General features: G+C 47.3%; 1 protein-coding gene across 1 annotated transcript in view; it reads left to right on the top strand.

Annotated features, from left to right (window-relative positions):
* Positions 1–395: 395 nt before the first annotated feature.
* Positions 396–21032, top strand: part of ACBD6 (acyl-CoA binding domain containing 6) — a 91294-nt gene continuing 70657 nt past the window's right edge. The window contains exons 1-3 of the mRNA XM_075422521.1: positions 396–614; positions 7192–7256; positions 7777–7873. Coding sequence (XP_075278636.1) covers positions 432–614; positions 7192–7256; positions 7777–7873 — 345 coding nt within the window. The 5' untranslated portion in view covers positions 396–431. The remainder of the gene's footprint in view (positions 615–7191; positions 7257–7776; positions 7874–21032) is intronic.

Genomic DNA, 21032 nt, shown 5'->3' on the forward strand with positions numbered 1-21032 from the left:
GGGGGAGGGGGGGCGGAACTTTCCGCCCGAAGTAGATACCGAGCTAAATATAACCCGCCTGGACTTGGCCGGGACCCCCGGGAGGGCCCGCCCCCCCGGCACCCCGCACCGCCGTCCCTCCCTCCCCGGCGCGGAGCCGCGGGCGGCCCGCGGGTGCCCTCCAGCGGCAGCGGGGACCTTGGGGTGCGGGCTCACGTTTGGCAAACGCTATAAAAAGCGTGCGGGTGCAGGCAGCCCCCCCCCACCACCACCCCGCCGGGTGTTGGCGTTTAACCCCCGCGGGAGGGGGGTTTAGCCGAGTTTAGGGGCGCCGACGTGCTGCGCTTGGATCCGGAACTCTCGGGCGCGGCGCGCGTTTCCCGCCGGGAGGGCCGGGCCGCGCGTACCGAGGCGTAAAGGGGGAGCGGCGCGGCGGGCGGACCCGGGCCGCCATGGCGTCGCCCCTACTGGCGGCGGCCGGGAGCGGCGGCGAGGGGAGCTCGGGCTCCGAGGGGACGGGGCCAGCGGGCCGCGACCTGGCCGAGCTGTTCGAGCAGGCGGCGACGCGGCTGCCGGCGCTGCTGCCCGCCGCCAGCAAGGAGCAGCTGCTCTACCTGTACGCCCGCTACAAGCAGGTGAGGCGGGAGCGGCCCGGCCCGGTGCCCGGCATCCCGAGGCCTGGCCGCGGGCTGGGCCTCGACGCGAGCGGCCGGGCCTGGGGCTCTCCCGCTGCCACCGCGCGGCCTCGGCACGGCGGGTTGGAGCTGGGTGCTGGGGTGGTTTGGCCGCCGCCGTTGGCTGGGCTGGCGGCCTGTCCCAGTGCCCGCTCGGTCTTTGCAGGGCCACTGGGCCGGTAAATACGGTCGCCTCGGCTGTGCCTGCCAGGCTCCTCGTGTCCGCGGGGTGACGAGGCGACGGGGACAGGCTGGAGGAGGTGACCGAGGGGTTTGTGGTGCGCAGCCGGCGCTCACTTCCCCGTTGGAGACGTCGGGGATCCGCGATGGTGACCCAGGCGCGAGCGTTTAAATCTGCGGGGTTTTGGTGTGGCCACATGTAGGACATACCTGTGCAGACCTATCCGTGGAGGGCTTTAGAGCAGACTGGGAAGCTAAACTGGTTGGTTCTAGTTATAATGAACATGACTCCTTCTCCCATTCGGTCCCTGCGAATTGAGCAAGCTACGGGAGGCATCCTGTGGGAATAGACGATATGACTTTTTCCTTCTCCCCATGGGAGAAGTTACATAAAACAAGCAAAAAAGCACCCAGTTAAGATACAAAATGCTATAATAATGATCACCTGGAGAAAGAGAAAAATTAAAAGTATTGTTATACCTAGCAGGCTGCCCAGGGAGGTTGTGGAGTCTCTTTCTCTGGAGATCTTCAAGCCCTGCCTGGACAAGGTCCTGTGCAGCCTGCTCTGGGTGACCCTGCTTCGGCAGGGGGTTGGACTGGGTGACCTACAGAGGTCCCTTCCAACCCCGACCATACTGTGATTCTGTGGAAGACTAAAAAGTAAGAGTACAAATGTGACCCAGGTGAGTGGCAAGAGATGCTGCCTTGACTTGAAAACTGAATCCCACCTGCTTAGATTAATAGTCAAAGCTTAGCGTGAACATCTTCCCCATGATCCTCCTCCCATATGGAATACCCTTCTGCTACTACTGCCACTTAGAAGTGCTTTCATTTTTTTAATGCAATATTTAATTACCCTCTAAGCTGGTAGCTCCTGGGCTGTGGTTTGTGGACCATTAACTGCATTAAAAGCTGACTGGTCACGTGAGGTTTTGTTCTTGGGTTTGTCTGGTGCTGAAACAGGTCTCCAGGTTTCCCTTTTCCCCTTTAAGAAAAAGGAGGGTAGAAAAAAAGATACTGGGAGAACTGAACAACAACAAGACCATGTCTAGGGTGAGACGAAAAGAGAAGGTGTTTTTTTCTCTTATGTCATTTTTTTGTTTGTGTTCTCGGGAGATTTGTTGCAAATAACTTCTTATTTTTCCCTCTGTTGCAAGCGCTTTGTAGCTGTCCTGGGTGGAAACGGGAAGGCATTGCTCACGTACCAGCTTGCAGTTGCCAAGACTCCAGAGGGTTTCCCCGTGTTGGCTCTGTAGGACCAATAAGTTGTTTGGTGTTAAAAAAATTACTTAAAATAGAAGCTATTTGACAATGGTTTTGGTGCAAATTAGAAAAAGCTGATAGTTAACACTGTGGCAGCACAGATTTCTAGTTGCCTTCAGCTGAGGGGAACAGGGGTCTTCTGTCCTCTTCTCCTCTGTCCCTCTTGTCCCCGGCCAAGCAAGAGGCAACGGCGAGTGCTGTTGTTGCTCCTTGGTTTCAGGCTGTGCTTGGCTGCCGGGTTTCCATGCCTTTGGCTGCCCGGTGCCATCCCAGTTACAGAGAGCCTAGGAGGGCAGCGCTGGCAGCGGAGGTGGGAGAAGTTTGCTAGCGCAGCTACTGCAGGATTATGCTCTGCTAACTTCGAGTTTTGCAGCGGTTTGTGCTTTAAATCAAAACCGGGGCGCTTAATGCGAGTTTTCTCTATTTAATTATAGCAGCCATATCAGTATGCATAATGGGCTGCTAATATATTACTCCGGTGGACGGTAGTATTGCTAGCACACAAAAGGTGCTGACTCAGATCTGTCCACTGTCCTTGATTTGGCACCCTTGTCTTTCCTCAGTTTAGTGTTTTATGTCACTGAGGGCTTTGATTTAAGATACAGCACCATCATAAAAGAGGTGACAGTAACAGCTGAGCTCTCTGTTTAAATACTCTATATTATTTATTTCAAACTGTTTGGGTGTATAGGCATTTTCCTGGAATTTTATTACCTTTTATTGGAGGCCATTTCAGAATTTTATTACTTTTCTCTCTGATTTTGTTTATGTGTCAGAGACTTGAAAATAAGGGAATTGCTTAGTTGTCGTCTCCAGTGAGGTTTTCAGAAGATGTTGCTGAGTTTACGACTCTGCCCCAGAACAGTGGGAAGAACAGCCTAGTTGGTAGGGCTCTGAACTGGAACCGATTTTCTTTTTCTCTCTCTGCTTTCTGTGTGGCGTTGGGAAATCACTTGTCTGTGCCTCAAGTCTGTAGCAGTGAAGCAAAGACAGCGCTTGCCTGTCATGCGGAGGATTCAAAAAACTGAGGTTCAGCAAGTGCGGTAATGGAGACCAACGTAGTGGTCAGTATTCAGAGCGGGGAGAGAATCCGGAATTCATTGGAAATTATCGGACTGAAAAAAATCTGCCCTGCCACGAGGATGTCCCGGTGTCTCCATGAATGCTGAGAGGTGCAGGCAAGCTGGAAGCCCAGTGCTGCTGGCAAAGCAGGGCTCGTGCTGTCTCTGGTGAGTGTAGGCTCAAGTATATAATCCCATTTTTGCGTGATGTCTCTCAGACATTGTAGGACATGATGCCGCAAATCTGCCCTGAAACAGGAGTTACTGCCTGCAGCTTCCTGTCGCACGGAGCCGTGTGATGGCACCGGCTCGGTGCTACCAGTGTCACTCGCTGGGACCCCTCGCCTTCCGCGGTCGATGTTTGCTTGTTCTTCCTTACATCCCACTTTGTCAGTTTTTACAGGGCTTTCCCACTGAACGGGGCAGAGCTTTGGGCAGGGACAGGCAGGAATTCCTGTCTTGCCAAAGAAATTCAGCTTATTTGGCCTGGGTGTGATTAGAGCTTAGTCCTGCTGTCCACGGAGGCGAGTTCTGTTCTTGTTACTACTTCGCAGGGTGGCTGCAAATGGGATTCACCTTATAAGTCAGTCAAGAATATTTGGCTAGAACTCCCTGCTGTGTAAGTGTGGTAGTTGGAAAATTAGCAAAGAACTGCTAATTTTCCCACTACCACTGTGTGTGGGGGAATCAGTTGTGGAGTAACGTGTAAGGAGAATCTCAAGGTTTCTCACAGTCTGGACCAGCCGCTGAAGTTGTGAGGGCATCGTGTGTGGTGCTAACACGTCTCTGAGCATCTGTCTGTCCAAGCACTCTTCTGACCTTCAGCTCTCAGGGGAAGGCTTCATCCATGGCTTCTAAATTTCCATTATGGCCACAGAGGTGTCTGCAGACACTTCCCATTTGGAGCTGCCTGGGTCATCTTTGTGTGGTTCACGACTATAATGCCCGCAGGCGACTCTGCATGCAGAAGCAATGCTAGGAAAGTATCTAATGCATTCTGGCTGTCGTCTTTTTTTAATGCAGCTGATGAACTGTAATTGAGGAGAGCTAAGCAGCAAGTGACCAGTCAGCTCCCTGGAGACCATCAGCAATTATTTTGTGGACGCAGGAGGAGGGAAACTCTTGACTTGAAATACTAATATGGGGTCTTGTCTTTATGCTGGTTATGGAAGAAAAACAGCTTTGGAGGCCCTCCAGGGAAGCAGCAGGAGGACAGTCCTTCACAAAATTTTGCCCCCCAGTATTTGTCAGCGTTGGCATATTCAGCTAAAACTGCCCTTCCTCAGCTCTCAGGCTCGGGTCCCCTCCGATGTTAGATTCCTGGTTGGTTTCTGATGCATTATGGAGTCTTGCAGCAAAAAAGAGGGAAGCCAAAACCTTTATTTTCTTCTTCCCAACAAAACCACGGCAAGCCTGTTTAATACATCTTAAAATAGCAAGCAGGGCACAAGTGCACTTCCCCCTCTTGATGGATGCAATTTAACTACTGTTCCTTGATTTGTGTTACTATTGATGTTACTAACAGTCTTTCCTGACGCTAGAACGGCCTTTGAATGCCAGATCTAAAGAGAGGAAACTGCTATCGTGTTTTGATGATGGCAGTGGAAAATTAATATTAAAACAGGTGTGTTTTTTTATCCAGCTTGGCCAATTTTTGCAGGTTAGATGTTGAGCTAAAGAATTGCCAAGCAGGCGTTTTCCGTACAGATAATGAATTTGAATTTTATTTCTATGTTCGTTTTGCTTTTTAAAACAAGTGGTCCAATTCACCTCTGAGCACAGGAGAAAACATTTACACTGCATGAATCATGACTAATTTATAGGACTTAACTGTTGCTACCCCTTTCTCCTATTTCTCCCTGCAATGTGATATGTTGTTTTAAAGGCCGGCTAAGATGTTCTAATTGGAATGAATTGCTTACTGGGAGACAGTTAGATGTACGGCAAATTAATTTCAGTTGCAGTCACTCATATCCTCTAACACTTTAAATGAAAACATAGTGTAACTAATAAATATCTCTCAGCATGGGCATGCTCTCTTTAAAGTCTGATTAATGATTCCATCCTCAGCAAAAAATCCCCACCCTGTTAGGGTGAAGAATTGTTAGTTGATTTAAGCACTTCACCTGCCTGAACACTTGAGCATATTTCATCAAACATTTGATGGATGCAGTTTAGTTTTGCTTGGCTAACAAACTGTTCAACCAGCAGCCTTTGCCCACCTCCGGAGCATACCTGCCTTCCCTCCCCGGGGTCTCTTGAAATTCCCAATGCGCATGGGGCTGTGCCCCATGTGATGGGGACTTGCTGGGATGGCTGCTACCCAGGGGCTGTTGCATGTGGAGCTGTGGGTCTGCTCGGGCTCCTACAGTCTTGCATCCGTCGTCCCTGTGGGATGCATAGCACTTTCATTTTAAAAAGTTAAAAAACAAACCCACAAAAACCACCCAACCAAAGCCTGTGGTTTGCATAAATTCATTCCTGATCACAATGATATTTTCATTTCAGTTAGACTGGTTTTACTAGTGACACCTGTGTGCAAGGGGCTTTATTTTCAGGGAGAAAGGGCTGCTGATGATGGCAAAATCTGCTGGGTCTGGGCCCATATTCCGTGGCTGTTCCAGGCAGGGACAGAGACACTTTCACTTACGCATTCTCCTGAGCTGACTTCAACAAAGTATCTGTTACCCAGATCTCAGCTTGCGAATTGCTCTGTCCTAGAGGCGATGGTCAGCGCTGGCCTCGTCGCAGGGGCGTGGTTGTGCCTATGGAGCCCTGGGCAGGCGTAGCCTCCATCAGTGCTCTGCCTTCCTCTCCGTGGGCGAGCTGACGGAGGAGACACGGCTGCCAGACTTCCCTGCAGTGCGAGAAGGGGCTTTGTATGTCTCCATCAGTACTCCTCCCTATGGAAAACTGCCTGAATCCCACTGGCATCAAGTCCAGTTTACACTGGCTATGAGCCTTTTTTTTTTCCATATATCCATCCTCCGGTTCTGGCTCATTCCCTTGCTTCCAGGTGTCTCTCCCCTCACGTTTTAATCTGTGGCTTGTTTCTGACAGATGGGTTCACCTCCGGCGTTTCTGCTTAGGCCTTGACTTGTCTCTCACGCAGTGCTTCCTGTGCAGCCTGATGCCACGGAGAAAATTCAGAAGCTGCCTGGCATTCCTTTGCTCTGAGTTTGTCTCCTTGTCTTCCAGAGCACCCTGAAAATAATTAGGCAACATCTATTTACTGGAGTGTCATGCGGAAGCAGGTGAATTTCAGCCTTAGTGAATAATCATCTCTGTAGAAACCCTAATCAACAGAATTTTTCTTGATATTGGTGGAGGCTGAGGCATTTGGCTGGGTAATAAACATAACATCAAGTGAGAAATCGCTTGCTGGTTATCCCTGTTGGGTAACGAGCCGCATAGCAAAATTGCTTCCCTTGCATCATGCAAAGAAAACACAGGGATGCAGAGGTGCTAATAACTGTCTTTTCCGTTTGAACATGAGGAAGAACTTCTTCCCTCTGAGGGTGACGGAGCCCTGGCACAGGCTGCCCAGGGAGGTTGTGGAGTCTCCTTCTCTGGAGATATTCAAGACCCGCCTGGACGCGGTGCTGTGCAGCCTGCTGTGGGTGACCCTGCTTTGGCAGGAGGGTTGGACTGGGTGACCCACAGAGGTCCCTGCCAACCCCTGCCATGCTGGGATTGTGATTCTGTGACCTTCCTGGGGGAGCTGGAGAGCAAAATGAGGGACGTCTGTGGCCTTGCGGTGACAGGGCAGTGACAAACGGAGCCGTTACTCTCTGCCTGCTGCCGCGCGGAAACGTGAGACACAGAGGTCCCTGCCAACCCCGAACGTTCTGTGATTCTGCGCGAGAGCTAAAATGAGGGTAAGATGGGCTTGGGTTGTGTCAGTTCTTTCCTTCAAAAACCTTTCCTCTGGCACAAGAACAAAATTACCCTGAAACCATCCGAACCCAGTATTGCCTTGTGCAAGTCGCCTTCCCTTTGCTTTGTTCTAACAGAAGGAAATTTCTTTTCTTTAGGTGAAATTTGGAACCTGTAACACTCCCAAGCCAAGCTTTTTTGATTTTGAGGGAAAGCAGAAATGGTAAGAGGAAATCCTTGTAATTCCTACCAATTTCTGACTCTCCTTTTTGTTGCGTTTAGTCTCATCTGTTGATGGATTGTGGACCTAGAGGATATCAACTCTAAGAGTCTGACACTGAACTGACTTTTTGTTGCATAGGGGAATGTTTGCTGCTGTGCCTGATGCAGGCACGAAATACCAGACTCGTATATTTACCTTGTTCATCTGGAATTAGTCGGCATACAAAAAAAATTTTGTGAAAATAGCTACAGCTTTACAAACAGCTTTATTTTGTGAGCACAAACTGTGTTCTGGCCTGGAGCGGATCCCTGAAAGATCCTTTCACAGCGGAGCGCTGCACTGACAGCAGTCATTCGTGGTTATTCAGAGAAAATTTTACCATCTCAAACGGAATGAAATATGGCTTTACACCCCCTGAATGTGTTGAGATCAATCTGTTCACTGTCTTCCACTGTTAACACGAGAAAAACACGTTGTGCTGTCTGCAAGTGGCTCGCTGATGTTTTGCCCTCTCTCCTAGGGAGGCTTGGAAGGCCCTGGGGGATACCAGCCCTCAGCAAGCTATGCAGGAGTACGTTGCTACAGTGAAAAAAATGGACCCCAGCTGGAATCCACAGGTAGGAAACAGGAAACCAGTCTTTGTCTTTGTGAAGCTGACAACAGTTCAGCTTCACATGAGTTTTAATTGCTGCATGGCAAACTTCGTTTTGAGCAGATTGAAGTCTAAATTAATTTTAAAACTCTCCTTTTGTTACGACTGAGACATGAAGACCCATCTCTTTCATTCGTAATTATCTTCATTACAGCGAGCGCATGCACAGGGTTGGTTTGGCTGTAGTGATCTAATTTATTTTGCTTTTATTGGTTCATGCTGTATTTAGCATGTAAAGATACTTTTTATCCTTTTCTCATCTTTCTCTTTTCAACTACTATTTAAATGTTGATCAATACAAAGTAATCTCCATGAAAGTAACATGAACTGAATGATCAATTCTAAAAATGTTTCCTTTTTGTTTCGATGCAGCAAATGACCAAATCTGATTATGATTAGATACTCCAACATAACAAGTGTATTTGTAAGTCCTGTATGTGTGTGTTACAGGGAGGCTGTACTGTCATTTTAATTAATCCGTTTTTCATCCACCAGGTTTATTACTTGATTGACTATTTAAGGAAATCTCCTTGTTTATAGACTGATTTTTATGAAATTTTTAAAGAGGATTGCTCTTTAGAAAAAGTATTGCCTGTGATTGGAGTTAGAGTGGAGGTATTTCACTAATAGAAAAATGCTGAAGGCATGGTAATTTCTTTTCACGGTGGCAAATTGATTCTTTTTTGGTCCTGCGCTTTGGAAGCAAAAATCTTGTGTGAGCACAAGCCTATGAATCAAGAATTTGATTCTCAGTTGTCTTCTGATGCTGTTCTGGAGACTTCAGAGTGATTGTTTTTTCTTCACTAGTTCGTGTTTCGTGGTGTTGATCTTGTTTCTGCCACAAAGAAATATTGTCGTTTAGAGGAAACCCTTTTTAATGCCCTTGGGGACAATAGTTTTATATGCTGTGCAGTGCAGTTACCAATATGCTGTGAGGCGCAGTTAGCAAAAGCTGGCTGCATGCTATGTAAATTCTTGTCCAATCTTGTTTCTCATACAGAAATGAAATTATTTAAAAAGAATCCATGTACGATCCTGAATGAAGGTGTCTAGCAGTGTAAAGGGAAACGTCAATATTCGTTAAACAGTGACCAAAACCAAAACGCAACCAACACTTTCCTGAATTTTTCTGGGTAGAGCTTCTGTTCATAAAAAGACTGCTTACGCATGGTGACAAGCTTAGCTTTGGGTACTCCCTTCATTTTCTTGCCTCAGAGAAATGCTTACGCTCACGGGTGTGACCTGCAGGTTACAAAGCTGTCAGCTAGGAAAGTGGAATAATCTTTTTAGGGTTTTTTTTTTTAATATTTTAAAGAAGCCATATAGCAAACAGAATGGTCTGCAGCACTGCGCCTCCCCTCTTCCCCTAAGGTGAGGAGTGAGCATGTGTCTTCCCATTGCTGCGCGTGCGTGAGCCTGTCCCCGGACTCAGCGGAAACTGGTCCGTGCTGGGTAATGCTGTTGCACCAGCGTGGCTGCTCACTCGTCCTCCCTTTTTGAATAGTTGGTGCAAGAAATGTGAGCTTGCACGAGAAGAGCAGTGCTGGAGCTCGAACAGAGCTTTCTGTGATGACGGCAGGGCTGAGTTATCAGAGTGGTTTAAAGAATGTGATTTTTCTTTCTTCAAGTGCTTTTGCTGCAGTGTTGAAATAGCTGCGCTTCTCTCACTCGTGTAACTATGCATGTATTTCTTGACTTTTTGAAGCCAATGATTTTTTCTTTTTCCTCTGTGTGGCCTCGGAGCACTGAGCTATAACGCTGAGGAAAATCTGTAGGATGTTATCTGGCTTGCTGTCCCTGCGCAGGTGCCACTTTTCTTGTCCCGACTCTTTCCTATTCCTGTGCCTTGCAGGTGACTGGGCTGGAAACCTGTTACGAGTGCTTTATACTGAAGGAAAATTCTCAGCTGCAGAAAGGCCTAGCAGAGGAATTTGCATTAGCAGAGAACGTAGTTTAAAAATTAGCATTAAAGTACAGGTGATGTTGCTTTCTTTAAAAGAAGTCACCTGACCTTCCTACTTAATCTTCCTGTTAATTCCCCTTTTACATGACCAGCTTGCTGTCAGGAATCCTCTCACTCTGGGCTGTCTCATGTTGCTCTGCTTTTTTTTTTGTCTCCCCCTCTCCACCAAGTCCACCTTCTGGAGCCACGAGAGGGAGCTCTGTTCTTGAAAATGATGGAGATGTAGGGGGCAGGGGATGGAGCTAAAACAACTGCTGCTTTAGTCTTCAATCTTCAGACTGGATTTATAGAAAAGATCTGTGGGTACATTACAAGGTGCTTCATCACTGTCATTGTGTCCCCTTTACGTGCTCAGCTGCTGGGTTCGTTTGAATTTTTCTTTTGTTCAGTAGATTATGAATGAAATAGTCCTAGTGTTTGGTTAAAAGCAGTAAAGTGCTGGCACAAATTTGAAAAGTTCAGCTTTCGGATCATTATGCATCATAAATAGTATTTACAGTACAAGGGTGTTGAATTTCTCATTGTGCAGCTTCATGAATTTTGCTACTGTAAAGCTTTCTCAATATTGCCTACATATTTTCAACAGCTCATCTCATCCCTTAAAGCTGTTCTTGTGTGTTCTCTTAAATCCTCCTCAGTGTCCCGTTTCATATATTTGCAAAGGGTTTTGTATGTCTTGATCCTTTAGTACTAAATATGCAAAATTTAAAACTTAGAAACACCATATCTTTTTCATAGGTTCATTGTTTCCCCCAGCAGATTTGCTGCTGCTCCGCAACTTTCAGGCTGTCACTATTTTTCTTAATAAAAAGAATGGAACTAAGTGCAGTGTTTCTTATGCGGTCCAGTCCAAATAGATCCACTTCTGCATTCCTCTTTCTTGATTTTTTCATTGATTCATACATTCATATTGACCTTGCAGTTTCTGTATTAGTACGTTTTCAGCATCAGACTGTAACTGCTATAATTTAGTAATCTTTGCTTGTTTAGGGTGGGGAAAAAAAAACCAAAGTAGAAGGATTCTGATGCAGTAGGAGCACCCTGAATTTGTGTTTGGAAGCACCGAGAACACCAGTAACAACCAAAATCTGACCTGCTGCTTCCTACTCCTGCGTGGAGCTTGGAGTAGCTGCACCTCCTTGGGAGACAGCTGGACGTGGGGAGGCAGTGGCACGGCCGTTCTCTGCTCTGAGAAGCTGGTATGCCGCTTTTGACGGTAGAGGCACATCTGTTGGCTCATCTCTGTTGCTATTTCCAGCGTGGCGTAGATTTTCCTTCACCCTTGCTGCTAGCAGGTTGTCTGACAGTCGTCCCTAATCTTCTCTTTCAGAGCTTTGTCTAAAATCTGGAAAGAAATGATCACGCTGCATTTATTTTCAGCAATTTGGTTTGCTAGAAAATCTTTAGAAGGGCAGATAACCTAAAGGATATTGAGGTGGGATCCACTGTCTTTAAGCAGGACTCTCCATGCTGTATTTATCTTGAACCCAGAAGTCTAGAGCCAATAATCACAATGGTCCTTCTGGATGCTTTGCCGTTGGGTCTTCCCATGTTGGCATGGTCTTACCATGTTTTGTGTCAGAGGTGGTTGTGTTTCGTTTGCCAAGAACAGCTGTTAGTAGGAGGTCAGGACTGTACTTTGCCATGCTTGTCTCCATTCTCCTCTTGATGCAGTCTTCATTCGTCATCTTCTACCTTTTAGCGCATCTTTTGTTTCTTGTTCTTTCTTGTGAGTCATTCCTTTCAGTCTGAAGTTCCAGGCAGTGGAAAGGTAATTGTTTGGACCAGCTCAGCTCTATTTGCATATTTCAGAGACATCACCTGTCCTTCAAGTCTCTTCACTCTTCCTCCAGAACAGAGAATAATTTATGAAGCGATTCTTTTACACTCTCTACCATTAGAGAAATGTTTCGTGCCATCAACACCTCCTGCTGCTTTGGGTCCTTTAGAGAGGTAAATGTGTCCTGGGCCGCTTCGCTTCTCAGACGTTCACCTGTTGTCTTCCCGCGTTGCTGGCAGCAAATGACGCATTGCTATCGGTGCGTTTTGCTGACGTGAGTGTGAGTTTGGCAATGATACTCACAGGCTAAGAGAGTTGGGGCTGTTCAGCCTGGAGAAGAGAAGGCTCCAGGGTGACCTTAGAGCAGCCTTCCAGTACCTGGAGGGGCCGACAGGAAGGATGGAGAGGGGCTTTTCACAAGGGTGTATAGTGATAGGACAAGGGGGAACAGCTCTAAACTAACAGAGGGCAGATTTAGATTAGAGATTAGGAAGAAATTCTTCACCGTGAGGGTGGTGAGGCACTGGCCCAGGTTGCCCAGAGAAGCTGTGGCTGCCCCCTCCCTGGCAGTGTTCAAGGCCAGGTTGGATGGAGCTCTGAGCACCCTGGTCTGGTGGAAGATGTCTCTGGTCATGGCAGGGGTGTTGGAGCCAGGTGATCTTTAAGCTCCTTTCCAACCCAAACCATTCCATGATTCTACGCTCTCCCTGCCAGCCACCAGCAGCTCGTTGCCTACGGATGCTCCTCCCTCTGAGCCCTCTCTCATGCTGTCCCTCTGCGGTACCCGCTGTGGTGCTGTCCTGCAGGCTCAGCAGCTGGTTTGGGGATCTGGGAAGGTTCACCTTCCCGAGCTGGCCATCTTGCATCTTTATGCGATAACTTTGTTCTCGTGTACATCGCTGTCTCTCCTGGGTAACTGGGCACGTCTAGTACTTGTAGCTTTTGAGACAGTCGTGGTGGCTACATTTCCATTCCCCTGGCACACTCTGAAATTCTCATCAGTCGCGTGTTTGGTATTGCAGATCCCCACTGGCTTTAAGCATCCAGATTTTTCAAACCTCAGGTGGTCATGGGGGCTTCTGTCGGCCGGCACGGACCATCGGAGGCGGGAGCAGGACGGCGCCCGCTCTGCTCGGCAGCGTTGCACACACCTCTGCAACCGAGCTGCTGGCGCGAGGGGCATGGGTGGAGGTGCGGACGCGACACTGTGGCGGGGCGGTTAGGAGCTGTTATTGATTGTTTCTTGTAACAAGACTGTTACATGGCACAGCTTAAACAACAAAAATAAATAATAAAAAAGGCATCCAGATTTGCTCATCAGTTTTAGCCTTCCATTTGCTGATTGCAGTTTTGGCATCTCTTGATTCTAAATATTGCCTTCTCCTATTTCTTATATTGCACGCTTACCAGTTCCAATCTCAGCAGCTTGTCACGCTGCTAACTCCGGTGGCATCCTTCCTCAAACACTTAGAGGCCTGCTTTCTATTTGCTTAGACTGCTGAAACTCAGAGGAGGACTTAATGATTTTCTACTGCTATATTAAAAAAAACAGACCTGGCGTTTTAACTGGTTTGGCTTGACTTCATCAATAAGGTGCTTGAGAAGATCTCTGCTGTGTAGTGAGGGAAGTTGCATATTAGGAATCTGAAGAGCAGAGACAAGTCTCCAAGGCAAAGCGTGAAGCGAGCTCAAGTTTAAAGAAAATAGACATTTGTCAGATGTCTTTCTGAGCTCTTAAAGGTTTGAAATTCCAGTGCTGATGTTTGCAGGGGAGAAAGCTGCCCGTGTTGTTCAACTGTTCTGTGCCTTGTTTGAGTGGAGGAGGATTGATTTCTCTGTGCTCTGGATCAAGTAGTCAATAGGAGTAAAATACCTGTATTGCTGTGTTGGTGTGGGAGCACCGAGCTGGAGCCTTCGGAGCAGCTGGGAGAGGACCCCGGGGGAACAGACAGTCAGTCTCACCAAAAAGAAAACTTCGGAGTGAATAAAATAGCAAGTGGACTATTGCTGCAGGCTCAGAGCAGTCCAGTAAGGTGGAAAACCCGCAGGAAGAAAGCGGATTGATTTGGCCAGTGGATGTCTGTGCAGGGAGTACTGCAGGGGGCAATATTTGATAAGGCGGGTGGGCTCCATCCCCCCTGCTTTCGGCTGAAATCACCTTTCTCTAGCGTATTTTTAGATGCAACAAGCGAGCGTCAAGTCAAATGTGGAAAAGAGACTTTGCAATTTGAGGATACAGTGAAAAGCAGGAGAAAGAACCTCCAGATTTGCAGAGGCTCCGAGCTGGTATGTATGCTTTTTGTAGGTTGCAGCAGGTGTTAGTGGAATATTCTAGAGAATTATTTCAATTGATGAGCCTCTCATATTTAAGTACAATCTCTGAGGCAGCTTAAAGTTTCTGTAGTGACTCAGATACAAATTGTGTATCCATTGATGTTAAAACAGGCGTTTGATCCAAACTGGAATTTTTCTTAAACTGGGACTCATTGCTCAGATCTGGCCTGTTCATGTCTGGAGCAAGCAGCTTTGCTCTCTTACCGTTTACAGGTTTTCTGTTTGGTCAGCTTCTGAGAATTGTGTTAGTGAATGGTCGATCATACCGTAGCGTCGGGCTGAAATCTGTGGAGTTCTTGGTTAGTGTGATTCGAAGATCCCCACTATCAAGTGCTGCAGGCTGATGGAATTTCTTCCGGAAATGAAGAAATGCCGTAGAAAAACTGCGATCTGTGAACAGAATGAGTGCACCCAGTGTGTCTGCCAGTCAAACAGATGTCTCCCTTGATAATCTGTGCCAGCAGCCACCATTTGTGGGTGGGGAAGAGCAGCGGAGCGGCGTGGGCAGGATTACGAGGGGGATGGGGAGAGCCCTGTGTGGGTCCCTGCCTGTCAGCGCGGCAGCGCGTTCGCTACCCGCTGCGCTCTCAGTTTGGGCACATGGCTCAATTTATGGCTTGCTGTACCGCGAGGTCAAAAACTTTGAAAAGAGCAACTTTATTTCTTTTGTGGTATAAAAGCCATTTAATTGCAGCGTGTAAAGTGGGGACTAATCAAATTATGGCTGTGCTCCTTGAAGCTGGCCTTCCTGTGCCGTGCTAATGCAGCACGCCGGGGAGAGGGGAGCCCAACCTGCTGTGCTCCGGCGAGCTACGCAGTGGCGCTGCCGGGGCCTTGGCTCTTCGGTGCTCCTCGTTCCTCCTGGGTTTATGTAGATCCTGGGGTGTCAGTCCACCCTTGGTGGATTTCGCTTTTTGTTTGGTTTTACCCAATTGTTAATAATTGTGCTCAAGAGTAAACACTGTCACAAAATGCTGAGAACAAACTGCTGCTGTCTAATTTGGAAGCTGTCACTTCAATGGATGACCACATTGGAAGACGCAAATCACCGAGGTAATTCATAAACTAATCAGGCTCTTCCCCTTTTTTAAACAAAAAAATAAAAAGAAGCACTAGAAATTAAGAGCAAAACCAAAAATCTGATCCACCCCAGGCTGCTGGCTTTGGGGCGTATAAGAGTGCAGCGTCCTCTGGGTTTGGGCAGCTGCAGAGCTGGGGGTTTTTTGAACGGCGTTGGGGTGTGGGATAATTTGTTGTACGTCCTGAGGGAGAGGTTAGACCTTAACACACAGAGGGATTCTTCTGCCCTGCTGCCGGCTGTGGGGGGACCAGTCTCTGGCATGGAGTTAGGGGTATGTGCAGCCTTGCTGTGGGAGGGAGTAATCTGTGCCGTGCGTGGCTAATGAGAGCACGCCGTTTGGCTACACCTGCCCCCTGCATGCAAGACTACAGGCAGTGTGAGCCGCCTTATTTTATCCACGTTGGAAAAAATGGCAGTTTATTAGCTGCTCAGGTTAGGCCTCGAGTGGTTCGCTTGCGGAGCGTGCTTTCAGACCTGATTCTTCTTTCCAGCAAGGGGGCGTTTTCTTGTTCCTGTTGTGTAAGACAGTAAAATACCACACTACAAACGTGAACTCAGTTTCCCTGTTCTTCTGCAATAAAGGTGGATAGTGTTGCATCCTTTACTTCTGTGTAGCTTCTCATGAGGAAAGTGTGCTGCTGCTTTTAAGTACTTGATGTAGGTCCTATACATAAAGAAAGCTGTTGGTAGGTTGTTTGCTACCTTTCTGTCCCTGTCTTTGCACATGTAACTGTTTATCAATTTTATTCCATGCAAGATAGCTCAACTGTGGCACACCAAGTAGGAGGCAGTGAGTTGTCTGCCTGCTGTGTTGTATAGCCTGTTAGGCTTTGAGCAGCAAATCAAATTGTTTCCTATTTATACTTACTGTTTTTAAAAGCAACACAGACTCACGGGCAGTGCAAGTCCTCACTCAGTACTGTGAAGCTAACGCTGCCATCCCTTGGCTGTTGTTTAAGTGAGGGAGTGGATTAATAAAATGGTATGTGTAACTTCTGCTCGTAACGATGACAGCGCAGCTGGGAGCTGGCGGCTGTCTGCGGTGAACCCGTGGCCTGAGGATGGAGTTGTCGGGGATGTCCGGGAGATGCTTTGTTCCAGCAAGGAACTGGCACGCCAGGCGGTGCAGTGCTGTGCTGGTGGGGCTGTCGGCCGCGGCGGTCTGGGGCTTTGCCTGCGGACAGGCTGGATAAATTGTAGGGCTTTTTCCTCTTCTGCACCTGCGTTTTATTGTAGAGCACAAACCAAAATGCCAGGTCCGGAGCGAGGTTTTCGGCTTTGTGGAACCGTCGTTCTGGCAAGCTGTGCAGAAGTGAAAAAGTTAAAACGAGCAAGTGTCTCATCGTAGAAATGTAAACAGCTGGAATATGTGTCAGACTCCCACCCCCTGGGAGCCTGTTGGATTGTTCTCTTTGATTTTACATCTCCGCAGAAATTTATGGTCTCGGCTCCTTTTATTTATGACATTGCAATCCTCGTTCAAGCGATTGATTGAAATACAACGGTGCCAAGCCTCAAGCCTGTGTTTTAGAAAGGCTGGAGTTTAGAAAGCAAACCAGCAATGCTAACAGTCATGTGTTGAAGGCTGCCCTGGCATCCTGTGCAGAGGTTCCCCATGTGTTTCTGTGTTCCTAAACGTCTTCATAGTAGAGAATTATCATGAGAAGAATGTATAGCTCTTCTCTCTCCCTCCTTTTAAGCAGCCTGGTCTTGCTAAAAATATGCTGTACGTTAAATACACGGTCTTACCAGCCCTGCAAGGGCTTGCTTTTGCTTGTAGTGATGTTAACCCCTGTTTTTCCAGCTGAGATCCAGCAATGCTGAGGCACTATGCTGTTAGTGTGCTGGGCAGCATGATATATTCTCTCGCAGCCACTCGAATAGAACAGTAGTTGTTTTCTGGAATTGCAAACAAGCAGCTGGGGGGGACTCATCATTTCTGGCTACCAATGCAGTGATTTTGGTTAAACATTTAAGCAAAGATGAAATATTTTTCCTTCTGAGAATGTCAACGAATTAATTTTATCATCTTGCACTAATTCAAAAAAATATCTTGTGCTATCTGGAATGTATTCAGAAAAAAGAATAATTAGAGACGTAGCTCTGCCTTGCTGATGCTGAGTGTGCTGCTGCAGCACAGTGATGCATGTGGCATTCTGGCATCGTGGGTTTTGGCTTGCTGGTGGATTAAGATGCTGCGTGCTAGCTGGATATACCAGAAGCAACTAAAAAAAAAGCCCCAAATAAACATTTATAGGGGAAAAAATGAAAATCAAACTCCTGGCATTCAGTGATGACAAGACTAACAGAATGAGGCAAGGTGCTTTACTGTGTAAATTTCTGTGCAGCAGGGACTTAATTGCTTTTTTTCTTTCTGCCTTAATAGATGTCCAGAAGTAACAGGCTTTGCTGTCTGGCTGTAGTGCGCAGGTCGCAGTCCCATGGCACCTGGCTATTCTCTGATCCTGCTGCTGTGGGGTTGGAGGCATGGGACACAGCTGAGCCCTTGGATCCTAAAACTTCCTCTCCTAGCTAAGAAAATATCTCAGTATCAGAGAATGACCACCAGACCAGGTTTAAGCTGCTGCTGATCCTCTGCTGAAGGTTATTGCCGCTGTGGCTGAGTTGACAGAAAATGGGTAGGTGCTGATACTTGTGGGGAGAGCCCAAGATCTTGGCTCTAAATTGAGATGGTAAGGTTGAATTTGTTAGGATGTCAGACCACAAGTTGAAGTGGCTGAGATGCAACCAGGTATTGCCCTCTGCCATTTCTGCCTTGAGGCAGCAGTTTCTGTCAGGGCAAGGAAAGATTTTAAATGCCATGTGCAGTTTTCATTTGTTGCAGACTTTAGCAGCATTGCTTTTCCCCAGCAACAAAAATGTGGATAATAAAAATATTGTAAAGCTTGTTTTTGTGAAGTGGCTGCGTGCGGCTGGAAGCAGAAAGGAGCAGTATTGTGGCTTAAGAAATGACTCTACCAGCAATCAAAACTTTCCTGTTAAGTTCATTTCTGTACTGAAACTTGACTGGTTAAAACAAGTTGGAAAATTAAGCTTTTGGTAGCGCTGGGCAACATTACAAAGTTGGGATCTGGTGAGGTGGCAGCAGGAGAGGGGCTGAACCGCGCAGGGTGCTGTCAGGGGCACATATATGTATAGGGGCCAGGAAGGTAAGCAGGCAGTGAGATGTGGTGGGGAGCTTGGGGCAGAGGCAGAAAGCGAAGCGGGCTGAACGTCAGCCTAATGTAACAAGAAGTTTGGAAGGGGAGGAAAACCAAATAGGAAGCTGCAAGGGGAGGTGAGGAGGACCAGGAGGGTCACAGGTGCTTTCTGTGCTCAGTTCTTGCTGACCAGGTCACTTCCCAAGCAGCAGGGAGCCTCCCTGATGTCCCTGGACTCCCCAGTATTTCCCTGGGCTGCCCAGAAACACAGAAGAGCCTGGTTTAACGCACCCAAGTCCTCTCGCCCTGGATAGCGAAGCGAGGTGGTGAGTGAGGCTGGGAGGAGCAGGGATGGTCTCTGCTCATGGCGTGAGGCGGGCATTCAGGGGGTGGTCTTTGGATCGCTCTGGGGCTCGCTCTGGAGCTTGTGGCAGCCTGTTGTCAAACTCTCACTCCTGTTTTGGCCAGCAACCCACCAGGCTGTGCGAGCAGCTTGGCTGTTTTAAATAGGGAAGGGTGAAACCTCTAATTTAAAAAAAATAAATCTAATTTTTCAAAGTAATTGAAGCTGTTGCAGAACTTTCAACTTGCTGTGTCGGAGGCTATTAAAAAATTCAGGAATTTGGGTGGAAATTAGATGCTTCTCTAACTGTGGAGCATGTAATGCCTTGATTTTGACGTGTGGAGTTGTAGACATTTACTTGGTGGTATTCAGACACAGGGAGGGTTCATGTACCCTGCTCCTCCACATGGCTGCATAAAGGCTGGTCTAAAGAGAGAAAGTGGTAATTAAAAATAGTGTATGCTTTTAGTTAGGAAAAAATAGCTGCACTTGTTTTGTGTGTAACATAAGCTGTAGAATAATTAAGCTGTTTCTTTAGTGAAAATACGGCTTTTCGGGTTAGAAAAAGGTTAAGTGGTTATGTTTAGTTTGCTCTTTACAGAAAGCAGCAAGGAGTTATTGAGTGTAATTACTGGAGATTAAGATTTTGTTTGGATGTTAGCTAACACATTGGTTAATGTCTTGTAAATGCTATTTGTCTCTTAGAGTGGAAGAAGAGTTATCCTTTAAAAGAGCATGTATTGTTTAGTACTTAGATACTTCAGCACTATTGTACCTAATTACTCCTATTGTAAGAAAAAAATGGTGCTCCTTAAATGTCTCCAGAGCATCCTGTAAGTGTTTGGAGCTGGAATGACCAGCACAAAGGCGTGTAAGGGCTCAGACGCAGCGTGGATAGCGGGTGGCTGCCGCCGGATCCTGCTGCATCCTCCTGGCTGACCCCGCGAGGGGTTACACCGTGGCTTCAGCAACCTTCTGTTCCTGCTGAAATGCTCTGATCCTTCCCTTGCTGAGTCTGCGGGGACAGGGCCCAGCGCAGATCTCTTCATTCTGCCATTTCTCTGTCTGCAGAGCTCGTAAATCCACCCTCTGCCTTCGCGACCCAGATCTGTTGGAGGAAACAAATTTCTGTGGCACTGGTCAAGCAGCCTTGGAGCCGTTCCTTTTGCAGATGGGGAAATTGGCCCGTGCCGCTGCTGCGATGCGGTCGGGTCCAGCATCACTCCAGCAAGCGGAGGATGAATGTCAGCGGGCAGGCTGGGGGTGTGGGGGCTGATGTCCTATCACTTTATATCTCAAAAAGTTAGGGTTGCCTTCAGCTTTAAGCTTCAGAGCACATGTTTCGTCCCAAGCTATGTAGCCTTTCAGTATTTCCACTTTGGCTCAGAGTATTCCTTGCACATATGAATGTCTGTGTAAATATAGGAAATCTGTATAAATTAATATCTTATGTTAGATTGACAAAAAAACCCAGCAATTACAGTACAGGCTGTGTTTGTGTGCATAGCTTGGTCCAGTGTGCCTGGGCATTTGTGGATTTTCATATTGGTGATGTGACAGCAGTGATGGATTGCTTCCAGGGCTGACGATGCGACGCTGTGTTCCCCTTGTGAAAGCTCCTGCGTTCTGCCAGCTGCCTGGCGCTGGAAGGGTGCAACAGGCCGCTCGCTGCTGCCGGCACTACAAGTCTGCAGGTTACTTCGGGGTCCAAGGAGGGGAGATGAGGGAAGGAGAGACTGCTGTCGGGCTTGTGTTTGCCACTTACGCATTTGTTTTTCCTTTGTTCAAAAAAAAAAAAAGCACTCCACAAGTCAAAACCTGTTGGAAGCCACTGCATTAGGTTTTCTGATTGTGCATATTATTTCATTCCATGCGTATGTTAAAATGCGTCCAGTGGGTCATGAAATCACAGCTACTAGCAAGCATAAAACTTGCTCAAAATTACGTTAAGCATTTTACATTTGTTTCCCCTCCCCTGACTGTCTTTACTGCTAATTTCCAGCTGTGATTATGATGCGGTTATTAATTAACTTGTTACAGGCTCAATGAGTAATCTACAAGCCTTGGTTTAGATCACAGCGCTGTTTAACTATGCAGCATAATCACATCAATTATAGTATGGTTGGTTTTATTTTTTTATATAATCTGGAAAATATTTTCCCTGTCCTAGATCGTGTTTATAAGAGGAAATTCTGCAAAGAGATTTAAAAGAAGAAGAAAACTTTTTTTGTGTAGCCATTAATGGAATATTACTGCAATATTTGAAACAAAACAAGAAAAAAAGCCAACCCCAAGTTATCTGGCGGAGCATGCTGCCATTTTTCTGGGAGAGTTTGCTGAAATGGTTCAGATCCTCAGCGGTCTCTTGAACACGCTCCAGGTGCTGAGTCATGTGCACGCTCTGGCTGAGCTGCTGCTGGGAGCCAGGAAGGATCGTTGAGAGAGGAATATTAAAATAGTCT

The sequence above is a fragment of the Opisthocomus hoazin genome, chromosome 6 (genome assembly GCF_030867145.1).
Source record: "Opisthocomus hoazin isolate bOpiHoa1 chromosome 6, bOpiHoa1.hap1, whole genome shotgun sequence".
Lineage (NCBI taxonomy): Eukaryota > Metazoa > Chordata > Aves > Opisthocomiformes > Opisthocomidae > Opisthocomus > Opisthocomus hoazin.